This window comes from Anolis carolinensis, chromosome 1 (assembly GCF_035594765.1).
Source record: "Anolis carolinensis isolate JA03-04 chromosome 1, rAnoCar3.1.pri, whole genome shotgun sequence".
Taxonomy (NCBI): domain Eukaryota; kingdom Metazoa; phylum Chordata; class Lepidosauria; order Squamata; family Dactyloidae; genus Anolis; species Anolis carolinensis.
In genome coordinates, this window is record NC_085841.1 from 338,835,941 (window position 1) to 338,849,374 (window position 13,434).

Here is a 13,434-nt window from a genome sequence, read left to right on the forward strand (position 1 = left end):
ACATGCTGTGGGATCCCGGGTTTTTGGTTTGGCAAACACAGTAGAACTGTCTGGCAGAGAACTCTATGTACTTCTTAAACTGCAAATCCCTGGATTCCACAGAGTGAAACCATACCAGGTAGAATGGCACCACAGTGCTATAATTCTTTGGTGTGAAAATTGTCAGGGTATTGTGTATTGTGAAATGTTAAAATCAATCTGGGTTATTAGAAATGCCTTATGTGTTAGTTTTTCGGCAAGGCATTTCAGCAGTTATGGAGTTAATGAGAGTCTGCTATGATTGATGTATCACAGGACCAATGGGGTCAAGTTTGTTTTGACCGGGACTTCCTTTCTTGTCCTGTGGAATGCAGAGGAGTTTCCTGAAGAGCAGCGTTGAGCAGTGTGTGTGCATGCATGAGTTCGCTTCGGCAACAGCGCTCTTGGAGAGAAGGACTGATTTGCTCTGTTTGTATATAGAAATGTAAATAAAAGTTTATTGCTGTTGGATTTCCAACCGAACCCTCATCTGCTGGAGTGTGTTTGTCCAGTGCTGTTTTTCCACATGGGAAACAGTCTGGAGAGAAGGAGGTGAAGACCGGGATGGTGAATTTTTGGATTTCACTCTGCTACCCATCATCCCCGCTGACAAAAAGGCCCTTAGCATCAACCAAGCTGTCTTAGGGGTATTGTTTTGACAAATTATGCTTGACTAAGATTATGAAAAAGTATATAAAATGTTGCAATAGATTTTGTCCATTTTGAACATTCAGGGGCAAAAGAGTACAGTACAGATTGAGCATATTTTATCCAGAATTCAAAAAACTCAAAAATTCAAAATGGCCCACATAGTAGCTGAGATAGTTACACATTTGCTTTCTGATAGTTCAATGTACACAAACTTTGTTTCATGCACTAAACTATTAAATATGTTGTGTATAAAACTACCTTCAGGCGAAGTGTATAAGGTGTATATGAAACATAATAAATTTTGTGTTCAGACCTGGATTTCATCTCCAAGGTATTTCATTATGTACATGCAATTTTTTTTTAAATCAAAACTGGAAATGCTTATCCCAAGCATTTCAGAAAAGGAATGCTAAATTTGTTTTTAAAAGAATGCCTCCTGAATCATATCGGAAGGATTGTTTAAACTTATGTGGGCTTCCACATGTGTTCAAAGTATGTTTCCCTTTCAAATGAGCACCAGTAATGCACCACACACTTTCTCAAGCACATAAACATACACAGGAGTCCAGCATTGTATGTATTTCCCATTGATTAACTTTCTCACAGCCTCTTCATTTAACATTCATTTTGAAGTTAAAACAATTTGTGCTTTCTGTGTCCACACAGCAATGATATGACAGTGAATATAAAACATGTGATTTTTTTCCGCTTGCCATTTGGTTTGAGAAAAAGAATGAGATATTCCTTAGGTTCTGAGGGAGGGGAGGATGGAAGAAAGGAAAGCTAAAGAAACAGGAAAGAAATGTAAAACTTAAGGGAGCATATTTGTTAAAATATGTGATTCAACAGTTGCACAATTATGATGTTATTAATGGCACTTAAAGCATTAAAATATTTCATCACATTTTGTCATCATCTTCTTTGCGGAATTTAAGGTGACTTGTCTTTCTTCTTTAACCCTTCATGTTAAAAGGGACACAGAGCCCTGAGATCTGAAAGTTGCCCTGCCCCTTTGACTTTACATTGTCTATGAACTTAACATCTACTACTTTCCTTCTTTTCTTTTTAAAGATTTACATCTTGCTACAGAGAATAGCAAATGCTTGACAACATGCAAAGGCTTTGTTTTCTGTCTTCACAGAATTACAGCTTAAAAACTGAAGCTCCTCAGTAATACAAAGTGTGAACGCAAAAAAATTTAAAAAGGAAAGTGGCTCACTGCTTATTGAACCAAGCACAAGATTGTGATGTTTTCTTCTCCCATAAAAAGCAGCTTCTAAAGTTCTGAAGTTTATCCCCTAGTATTATTGAGTCCTATTTCATTTCCCCCTCTTTCTTCATTTGTCATGATAAGTATTCACAATGTGTTGTTTCCATGGGTTTTCTTTTCTTTCCCCTGTTAAAAAAGCATCCTGCACTATTTTCATCACTGTTTCCTTGGCATCCAGGTGGCTTCCTTATATGTGGGCACATTATTGTTTTTATGTTTTTGGATTACTGAAAGCTAATTCAGTGGTTTTAACATACATTGGGGGGACAATCATATTTGGATCCTAGATCAAACTATAAAGACTGCCTTATTGACCATTCACCCCATAATTTTGCATTTTTATAAAAAGGGAGAGAAGAAATGTGTGATTCATTGCAAAGACACGCAGAGGCCTTCTTTCCTCACTACCCCAAATGCTCTTGCAAGATGTCTGACTCTGAACTCACACACACATTCCTGCCATTGCTGTTCACCTTCCAGCTGCATTACCATGGCACTTTTGAAGGACATACGTAGGCTGATGCTGTCATATTCCACATTCAGGTGCCATTCTCCAGGGTTTTATCTGTGATTTCTTTTGGCAGAGCAAGCTTCGGTCATTATGGCACAGTGAAATATTCTAGGATGCTATGTAATTCAGACTGAATTTGGAGTCTGTTTAAGGCACGTGTCTTGATACATATATCTACCTAACTATCTATATACCATGTACATGTATAAAAAACTAACATTGGGTCTGCAGACAGTCAAAAGACAGATTTGACATTTAATTCCTGTCTTCAAGTAATGATTTGTTTTCATGTTCCCTTTCTTTGGTTTCACTGGGGATAATTCCATTCTCCAAACCCAAGTGTTGCTCAATACAGTCAGTGAGGACAGCAGTACTAGAGTGGTCCGAGTGACACCCTTTCTCAGAATCCTCCTCTTTCTTCTCTTCGTCCAAGGAGTAGTTCCGGAATGTCTCGTATATTTTCCGTACATCTTCCGGAATACACTTTTTAAGGTCTTTGTTTTTCCTCTTGGTCAACTTGGACGAAGAGCCAAATTTGTTGATGATGTTGTCCTCGGATGCCCCCTGCCCGTGCTTGGTCAACTGCTCTGATCCTTTAAGGCGCAAGTTGTTCGGTTTGCTGTTAATGCTTTCCTGAGATGAAGCCTTGAAGTGGCCGCTGTCCAAGGCAGCAAAGACGCAGCGCTTCTCTGGGGACAGCATGTCCAATGAATGGGCTCTCTGGTCCAGACCAAGGCGCCGGCGCTCCATGCTACGGATGGTGGCTGCCCGTTGGAGCTTATCATGGATCTCCACACTCAACCGTCGGCGGGTTTCTCTGAACTCTGCAGTCACATTAGCCTTCCATTCAGCTGCATGGGCTTTTATTTCACCAACCTTTGCAAGAGGATTAATAAAGTTGAAAAAAGAGAGAAAGGAGGAAATCTTAAAATATTTGTCAATAACAACATATTAAAGAAGCACTTCTGATCAATTTTAAAAACTGGTTATTATCAGCCAGTTCATTTCCAAATGGTTTTTGTCTACTTCCTGACTTCCATTAATACAATTTAAAGTAATGCATTTAGAGCTAAAAGGAAAACAACATGAGTCAAATGCCTCCTTTCTAGGAGCTATTAAAGGCATAGGAACTCCCTTTGGGCCCACTGTTATTGTAAAGCTCTAACATATAATTACAACATAATGCAAAGCATAAGGACTATTGTTATGTAGGGTACCTGATTTAAATAATAACTGGCAGAATAAGAGTAAATTGTACGTAATAGAAGAGGTAAATGTGCTTATATAGTAGCCTTCAATTATACATTGAGATTCTTACTGCTGGTGTATTTTCTTGTTGCATAAAATGGATTTCCTGGAAACAGTCCTGGGAATACACATACACCCTTCTTCAAATGCTTTGATCATCAAAGTGCACTAAGTCAATTCATGGATCCTTTCTTTCACCTTATAGGATCAATGCTACAGTTCTACTAAGTGCCTCCAGACAGAATGCTGAAAGGCTCAAAAGCAATTTCAGTGGACTCAGTGATGAAGCTCTTTGTATCCCACCTTAACTGAAGAAAGACTGCTTGAAAGTGCGCAGAAGCCTCCTTTGTGGCCATTTCTACACTTCAGAATTTTCTCCCAAGGGCTCCCAACCGGTCATCTTTCTTCTATTATCTTCTCCAGGTCTAAGAATGCCTCTTAATCTTCTGAGTTCAATTTAGTATTGTTGATCTGGATGCATTTTAATGTTGCTGTTTCAATCTACAAGGATTGTCTTTGTTGTGCTGACAATGTGTACTTTACATTTAAATTGCCTTTAAAACTTACTGTGAGCCATTCTGGGAATTGCTTTCAGCAGTGGAAGGGTAGGCTATGCGTTTTCTAAATCAAGGGTAGGGCACGTCTCATGTGGACTTCTCAAAGCTCCCTGGATTGATCTGATGGCATTACTATCAGCTCTCCACATTCGCTGGGTTTAGGGGCCAAGAACCTCCATGAAAGTGAAAAAATGCAAATAAACTGCTATTTTCTTACCTAAGAGAATTTCTAGGTCTTCCAGCATGACTTTATGGTCAACTTTCACTGGAAGACGGCCATAAAATCCCATTGAAGGACCTAGAAAGGTGTTCTCTCTGGAGGGTTTTCACAACAGAATCACATTGGAAAACACAGAGATTCCCAAAGAAAACATTTTAGTCAAATCTGTGAATAATAAAATCCAGATAAGTCAAAGCCATAAATGAGGAGGTATGGCTGTATTTGCTTTGCCACCAGAAAATCAGTGGCACAACTTTCTGCTCAATTTCAGTAGAGTGACAGCAAGTTTCTAATCTCTCTTCTACATGAATGAGACCAAAAAATAATAATACTATTATTATTGCACCAATAAGCACAGAAAATCATGTGAAATCAATCATTTTTCAGTAATTACCTCTTCTTTAGTCTTCTTTGAAATAACCCGTAACCAATCTCCAATCATGCTGAGGACAGCAGCAAAGTAGGCAAGGCCTACAAGAATCCAGAACCACACCAAGGGCTTATACCACTCCCGGTAAGGGATTTCAGCATTTCCTCCTTTAGATGAAGAAGGGAGAAAACCAAAGAATAAAATTTGATAACTATTCAGGAATTATTTTGATGCAGACACATTTCAAGATGCAATCACACACTCTATTTTTTCTGTTTGTAGTACACTCCCCTGTCCTCAAAATTATGGGTGTTCAAATGACACTTCATCATATTATGCTGTTTCCCCTGAGTAAATTTATAGAGGTTGAATATCCTTTATCTGGAATTCTGAAATCCAAAATACTTCAAAATCCACAATTGTCCACATGAGTGGCTGAAATAATAAAACCTGCATGTAAGCGTGCACATGTTTATTTTTTGAAACTGCCAACCAATGCAAAATCCTGTCCAGGTCCACTCAGAAGTCAACTCCATTGAGTTAAATGGGTTTTATACTGAAATAAGTAATTACAGGATTATACACATGTACAGTAGAGTCTCAATTATCCAACATAAACGGGCCGGCAGAATGTTGGATAAGCGAATATGTTGGATAATAAGGAGGCATTAAGGAAAAGCCTATTAAACATCAAATTAGGTTATGATTTTACAAATTCAGCACCAAAACATCATGTTATACAACAAATTTGACAGAAAAAGTAGTTCAATACGCAGTAATGTTATGTAGTAATTACTGTATTTACGAATTTAGCACCAAAATATCACAATATATTGAAAACATTGACTACAAAAATGCGTTGGATAATCCAGAACATTGGATAAGCGAGTGTTGGATAAGTGAGACTCTACTGTACCAGCAATGTTTCAATGAGACTTACTTCTGAGAAGACATTCCTAGAATAGTGCTGTAAATGTCATTTTTAAAAAATTGCCATGTGGAGTACTCAATTTTTTTTACTATGCCACCATGGTTTAATCTTCCCTCTATTTCTTTTTCATCCCCTGAGCTTTTGCATTTTGCAGTTTGTTAGAAATCTGGTACATTCCAATGAAGCCCTAAAGTGCATTTCATGCAGCCTGCCCATGAACGTGCCTGCAATGATTGAAGACACATATAAAAACTGAAGCATACACCTGCTGGTGGAGACCCAAATATTGTTTCTGGCTTCAGACTTCTCTCAACACACACACACTATACATTACTATGTAGCTTTATGGTTTTCAATGTACAAGAAAGGGCAAGTGGTGGGTTTCTTGTTGCTATGATGCACAGAGGTTATTCTCATCACACACGTCCCAGTGGGAAACTCACTGTAAAGCAGAGAAAACTGATCTGTTGCACAGAGAAAGCAGGCAATAAAAGGGCAGTTACTTCCCCCACCTCTTGTTCAGTTCTGCGTCCATTCATTGCCTTTTTCCCAGCCAGAATCATATTTATCAGCAGCACCAATTCTTTTTCCAGATTAATGAACACAAAGGACTTGTGTGAATCAGCAATCAATGCCTACTATTTGAAGCCTTTGTGATTGCTTGCCATCCACAATTTACCAAAAGCTTTTCCAAGGTAGACCTGCATCTAGTGTAGAATTAATGCAATTTGACACTTCTTGGTGCATCATCAAACTACATTAATTCTATACTGTTGATGCACCCTTAGAGCCAAGACTATATAGAGAATTAGGGAGATTTAGACAATCTAAGAATTCATAGCGCAATTAACTAACTTTGTAGCAGTGTGCTTTCAGGCTCTCAAAACAACGAAAGGAAAGGCCGTTAACTATTGAAGAACTTGCCTAACACTTAGGGAAATGTACCTTTTGGTCCATAGGGCTAAACAGCCCCTGCCATTTCCAATTGGAAAGATGTACAGAATGGGAATTGGACATACTATTGGGATTCTCTTTGCTCTTATCTCAATTGGGAAGAGAAGCAAAGAAGTACAGAATTATCATATCACAATATTTTCTTATGCATGTCTTACTTTGAGAGCAAGATTATTTGACCTCTCACATCATGCTACCATGAAGGTGTGGAATGTAGCCCTGTGTGTGTCGGGTGTGTGTTGGTGTTCCCTTCCACCCTCTGCAAGAACCAAAGCTCCTCTCATGAGAATCCATTGGGTTGGTGCAATAATCCCCCTAATAACCGTTCTGCAACTGCTGGAGGACATAGCAGGAAAGCATTTGGTTTTGCCTCACAGATTGATGCCCTAATCTGCTGAGATCCCAGCAATATGAATAGAAGATATCATCAATCCACATGTTGCTATGAGGCATAGGAAGATACTCCTCAAATCTACTTCTTGCTTTCCATCAATCATGGAATGGTCCTGTAGGGTGAAATAGTAACAAAACCATGAGTCCTGGGGAGAATGACCTCCAGTGGAGTTCTGACTGCAGGGCTCTTATTATGATCAGATCTGGTACAGCTGACTTGTGATGGTTTTAAATAATTGTTTTAATGTGAAAATAACTGATTTTAGTGTTTTTGTATATGTATAATTTATTTTAGGTTTTGAATGTTTGCTGTGTGTATGTTGTGCTCCATCCTGAGTCCTCTTCGGAGTGAAAAGGGCAGAATATAAATGTTTTAAATAAATAAATAATATTATGCTGGGCATTGTAGGATTTTGGTAATTATATACATACTCGCCTTTTGATTAGGGCCCCCTCCTTAGTTAAACACACGCGTTAATCCCCATTAAGACTAACAAAGGCAATGATTGCAATGCTGGAAGAAGAACAGACAGAACAAGCCATTACATGATTTTGATTGGGATCAGATCCTGGGGTATAGGGCCTGTCTGGAAGGGCCCTCAACATCCTCCACTTAAGCCAACTGCAATTAATGGAGGTTCTCTAGCTGCAATGAATACTAGATTACATTCAACAACAAGATCATACCAATTGTGCAGGTTTTTATTTCTACTAGTGACTAACCAGATGCATGCAGGAAGTCAGAAAACAGGCCCACAGAGCTTGGAGAAGTTACTTTTCAGTTGTAACTCCCAGAATCCCTGACATTTTGACTAGGGGATTATGGGAGTTGTAGTACACACAGTTAGTTCCAGTTCTGTCCTCTCTTCCCATTGCCTTCCCTTACCATTGCAACAAATGCTTTGTATTCGGCTCAGCTTCAAACCATCTTCTCTTCATCACAGCAATGGAGTACATCAGTCCAAACTGATACACTAGTTTATTGGTAGTTGACAGGTAGAGAGATTTATATCCTAGTATTGTTATGTTCCCATCTCAGCAAGTACATAACTTCCCCATGGCACAGCCCTCATTTGTCTCTTGCATCCAGTACAAGATTTCTAAAATGATAGAGCGGCAGGGCCAAAAATTCTATTAAGGATAGAGAACATAATTTACACTTTGGCTCTTTTGAAAGCTACAGTCCATTTGGTTTTAAATATAGATGTCCTTTTTACTGATATTATGGTATGATTGTTTGGACAGATAGCTATTATTTATACATGGCGTCTTTCTTCAGCTACTGCATTTAGGTTTTAAGTCCTAAAAAATTCTGTTGTCCTTTACACAATTGTTGATTCTGTAAAACATTGTGCACAAAATATAAAAACTGAATTCATTTGTATAGCTCATTTAATCTGTCTGATTTCTAGTAGGGGAGCTCATGCTGTACATTTCAGCTGATAAACTTGGTGATTTTTTAAAAAAATTCTTAGGTGGATATTTTCATTTTTCAGAAACTTGCCCTTCTTCCACAGATCTCTTTTCCACTACTTTTCAAATCTTACCAACAAATAATTTGACAGGAAGGACAGAAACATGGGTAACTTAAATCAAGTCTCATCTCCTCATCTTAAGCAATCTATTGGTGGGATTTTCATCTCTTAAAAGGCCTGTTTGGACTTTGAATCAAGAAAGAAAGTGCCTGAAAAGGATACTACAACCAGGGGAGAATCAACATGACCTCTCCGCTACCTTTCTACCCAATGCTACTCAAACATTTGCAGGGTGAGGCTTTCCTTATGCTGCAACAACTTGTTCATAACATACAAAAAGGTTACTGCTCCTCATCAATCTATTGAGAGCAAGTGATTTCAAAAACCAGAAGGGGCCGTGTCTGACTGCATATAACAGTTACTCCAGATTTGATTCCACAATGCAAGAAACCTAATCCATTGAGCAGCAATGCAGACATTTTGACTTGCCTTACATCAGGGGTGGACATCTAGCTCCAGTAGCCTCCTAGAAGCCTCAGAACTCCAAATCTCTTTTTTTTTAATATGCTAGGTTTTGGATTTTCCTCCCCGAGCCCAGTCAGATTGAACCAAAATTAGCCACAAATGTGGCAGATTATGCCCCCAAGTCAACCTTGTTAAGAGCTCCCAAGACATTTTTATAGCAAAAATGGCATCTGGAAGTGAAAAGCCATCATTTCTAGTACACAAAAATGTGAATCAGGGCAACCAGGGGGCAAAAAGAGAAAGGCCCTCTCTTCCCTCTGCATTTGCCTATCCTTGCATTCATGATATCTGACAAACATCTAGGGCCAACCCTACAATTGGAAAGCATGAAACCTAAGAATAAACTGAGGTTTTATTGCTAGGAATATAATGGTGCAAGTAAGAGATTTTTACCTTGGATAAAAAATAAAATAGTTGGTCTAGAGTATAATGCAATTCACTTTGGGACTTGTGTGGGACCATATTCTGCTTTGCCTCAGGCAGCAAATGTTTTGAGATACCTCTCCCACCAGCCTGCCATCTCTTCCTGGCTTGTTTTACCATCATATTTGCCAGAAATAGATCTTATCTGCCTTGGAATTTGGCCTGGGCCTTCTACTAAAGCAAGTAATATTTCCAAACACGATTCTTCACTTATCCGGGAATATGATGGTGGAATTTGGATAATGATAGCACTCAGCTGGATTGTGTTGGTAAAGATGGATTATTGGTGTCAAAAACAAATTGTGCCAAGTAGCAAAAAAGTAGAGTAACTCTATGTTACTCTACTTTTAAAATACTTTCAGAATAACTACTATTCTATCTTCAAAATATCATCAACAATGGTGAAGTCAAACAAGGATCATCCATTCTCTCTATGGTCCCTCAAACAGAATCCAACCAGGCTTCTATTATGTAGAAGAAAAAAACAACTCACCTGCCACAAAATCACCAAAACCAACTGTGGTCAGAGTGACTACTACGAAGTAAAAGGAATCCAGAACCGACCATTCTTCCATGTATTTGAAAATGACTGCTGGAATGGTGACAAAAAGGACACAACCAGCCAGGATGAAGAGAATGGTTGAGATCACACGGATCTTTGTCTGACTCACTTGTTTCTTCTGCAAGAGAAAAGGATGGGAAATGACAAACATTGCTCGTTAATAGAGAATTTCCTAAAACCATCATAAAATGACTTACTATCTGGAAATATCAAATACGCAACAGTCAGCCTACGTTATGCAAAGGCAATGCAGGTCTGAAGCTTTTGATGTGGATGTAGATGAATTTGGGAGGGTCAAAACAGAGGAATAGACTCTGATGTGTTCATCACAGTCTCCCATTCCCACTTTTTTTTTGTAAAGCTAACATCTTCATTCTGAGAGAAAATTGAGTAGTACTAGCTACTGGGAGCCCACTTAAAGGATTTATACCTGCTGCTATTCTTTTCTAAGTATTTGGTTCCACTTCCCACTTCTGGAATTTATTCATTCATTCACTTATTTATTTGCAGTATTAATATACTGCTCTTCTCAACTCCGAAAGGGCCTCAGGGTGGTTCACAGTGTTGGCAACAATTCAATGCCCTTGATATTGTGGGGCTTAGTGCATTTTTAAAGAATATCCCTCTACTTTCATGGGGTTTAGGGCTACAAAACTTGCATAAAAATGCAAACATTATGAATAGCCCCCTACACTATTTTTGTATCTCAAATAACACCTCTCTGTGAATCTCTTGGCTCTCCAGCAGAACACAATGGTGAATTTCCAGTAGACGTTTATGAAGTTGTACTGGATGACTTAAAAATTCTTAGAGAGGTGTTCTCACTAGAAATCTTTAGGTCCTCCAGCACAATCCTATGGTCAACTTCCCATAGAGTCACACTGGAGGACCTCTATTCCTACAGAGATCATATTAATCAACTCTGCAAATAATTAAATCAACAAGCCTACAACTATGGAGGGCTAACTGTATCTTGAAAGCTTTATTAGCTTTATTAGCTAGACTCTATAGCAGCTAGAGAGTGGGATTTTATAAAAAAAAAGTATATTTTTAAAAATAGTAAAAATATTTCTGAATACTGAGTCGTAGTGGCAGCTGTTAACTGTTTTAAACTGCAAAGAACACGAGATCTGCAAGAGCACAATATTCTTTACTCCCACTTCAACAGCTCACATTGCTGGGAACAGGAGATAGTATTATGTAGCTCAAAAACAAAAACAAATTCTACCATTTGATCTGTAAGGATCCAAGATAATAAAACTCATTATTCTGTGGTTTGCTCCATCATGGCAAACCTTTCACTGTTAGTAGAAAATGGGGGAAAGGGAAAACAAATAGCTGTCTGTTGTTTTCAAGATTCCCATTACTTGTACCACAGTTCCACTGCTTGCTGAAAACCAGAATTTCTCAGTCCAAGTCATCATTGATGCACCTTCTCCATCATAAATTAGGAGGGTGATGATTGTCATAGTCATGGCACAATAATGTGCAATGCCCCCTCCAAAAAGATCTGGCTCGGAGGCTTTCAATAACCTGAATGGCCATCCCTTAGGAGTGCTTTTGTTGTGTGGTCTCTTCAATGACTTAGGCTGCAATACTTCTAACTGATGTTTAGTTTTCTAGATGGTTATGACTTTTGTTGTGTTTTGGTTGTATAAAGGGACATGCAGTTATACCAACTAGTTTCCATGCAATTTGCTATGAGTTAATACTTTGAAAGAGAACTTGGGAAAGTCACATTCAATTACAGGGCCCAGAATCCCCCAGCCATAGGCTCAAGGAAGAACAATAGTAGTCGTACAGAGCTGCAGGTCTACACTTGGCTCTGAATGGACATCGACACTGTGGAATTAATACATTTTGGCATCTCTTTAACTGCCTTGGCTCAATGCTATGGAATCCTGGGATCTAAAGTTTGGCAAGGCACCAGATTCGAACAACTCCCATGATTCCACAGCACTGGGCCATGACAGTTAAACTGTGCCGACTGCATTAAATCTACAGTGTAGATGCACCTTAAGAAGTATTTCTTTACAGCCAAGCATTGTGGGCATGGTGGCCTTGATGACTGTTAGCACTGAAATGGCACAGTGTCCTCCTTCTCTCATGCTTCATTTAAGAGACAGATGCCTCACTGCTGCTTAATGAGCAGCCAGCCTTACCAGGATAAAATCCCTATGGATGCTCTCTTGAATTCATAGAACCGTATTGGTCTCTTCTAACTCTATGATGCTATTTCCACAAATAAAATGGTAGGTGTATATTACATATGACAAACTTCTGCCCCTACATGTCACTTGACTCCAACTCCCATGAGTTCCATATACCACCTCAGTTAAAATTAGCCTATATCTCTCATGGCTTCAGATTAGTTTCTCAAACTGGAAATGTGCTTTCATGCAGAGATGTGATCTCATTCCAGATTGGATCATCTGGAAGGAAATACAATTTCAGAAAACTCTTTCTGCCATGTTCCCCGTGGAAATGCCAGCTGTGATTTGGTCAGTTACCAATCAACCCATCCAATGAATATCCCCATTGCTCTTGACTGAAGAAGCTGAAACTGCATTTCCTCAGTTTGGAAAAGGTCACTTGAATGTGAAACATTGCAATCAATAGCCAGGTAGCAGCTGGGGCAAGGGAAGCGGGAGACAGGAGGAATAATATTCCCACAACTCTCAGCAATTTTGCTAAAAAATACCCCAACTTATTGCTCTCTCCTGTAATTTTCTTGGCTATTTTTCTTCCCTGTGCCTACTTTTGAAGAAAGAACAAAACAGGAGAAATACATAGCACAGCTAAGAAACCCAGGAGTAGAAGAAGTATGTCAACAAACAAACCCAAGGCACAAAAATGTACCAGTGTTGCTAAAAAAAATCTCAGCATTACCTAGTTTGCTTTTGAACATAGTATGCCAGTGATTTGTCAGTTCTAATTTGACCCAGTTCAAAGTATTGATATGAATCTTTAAACTAAAATGTAAAGCCCTTCAAACCATATCTTTCTCCTCCCTAGACTGTGCAGTCATTATAGGAGATACTTCTCACAGATACTTCTCTGAGGCCCCTTCCACACAACTGAATAAAAACCCACATTATCTGCTTTGAACTTGAATATATGGCAGTGTGAACTCAGAAATCTCAGTTCAAAGTAGGTATTGTGGGATTTTCTGCCTTGATATTCTGGGTTATATGGCTGTATGGAAGGACCCTGAGTTCCAAACAACTAAGATCTATCAAATACCTATAAGAAACAGGCTCTTTAACATTACTTTACCAGTTGTGGAATGCCATCCTTAGGAAGGTTTACCACCCACTTTATATTCT

General features: G+C 38.8%; 1 protein-coding gene across 1 annotated transcript in view; it reads right to left on the bottom strand.

Moving 5' to 3' along the window:
* Positions 1-1,233: 1,233 nt before the first annotated feature.
* kcnk10 (potassium two pore domain channel subfamily K member 10) overlaps positions 1,234-13,434 on the bottom strand; it is a 92,238-nt gene continuing 80,037 nt past the window's right edge. Inside the window, exons 5-7 of the mRNA XM_008116437.3 lie at positions 10,040-10,226; positions 4,870-5,012; positions 1,234-3,326 (exon numbers count right to left, since the gene is read on the bottom strand). Coding sequence (XP_008114644.1) covers positions 2,706-3,326; positions 4,870-5,012; positions 10,040-10,226 — 951 coding nt within the window. The 3' untranslated portion in view covers positions 1,234-2,705. The remainder of the gene's footprint in view (positions 3,327-4,869; positions 5,013-10,039; positions 10,227-13,434) is intronic.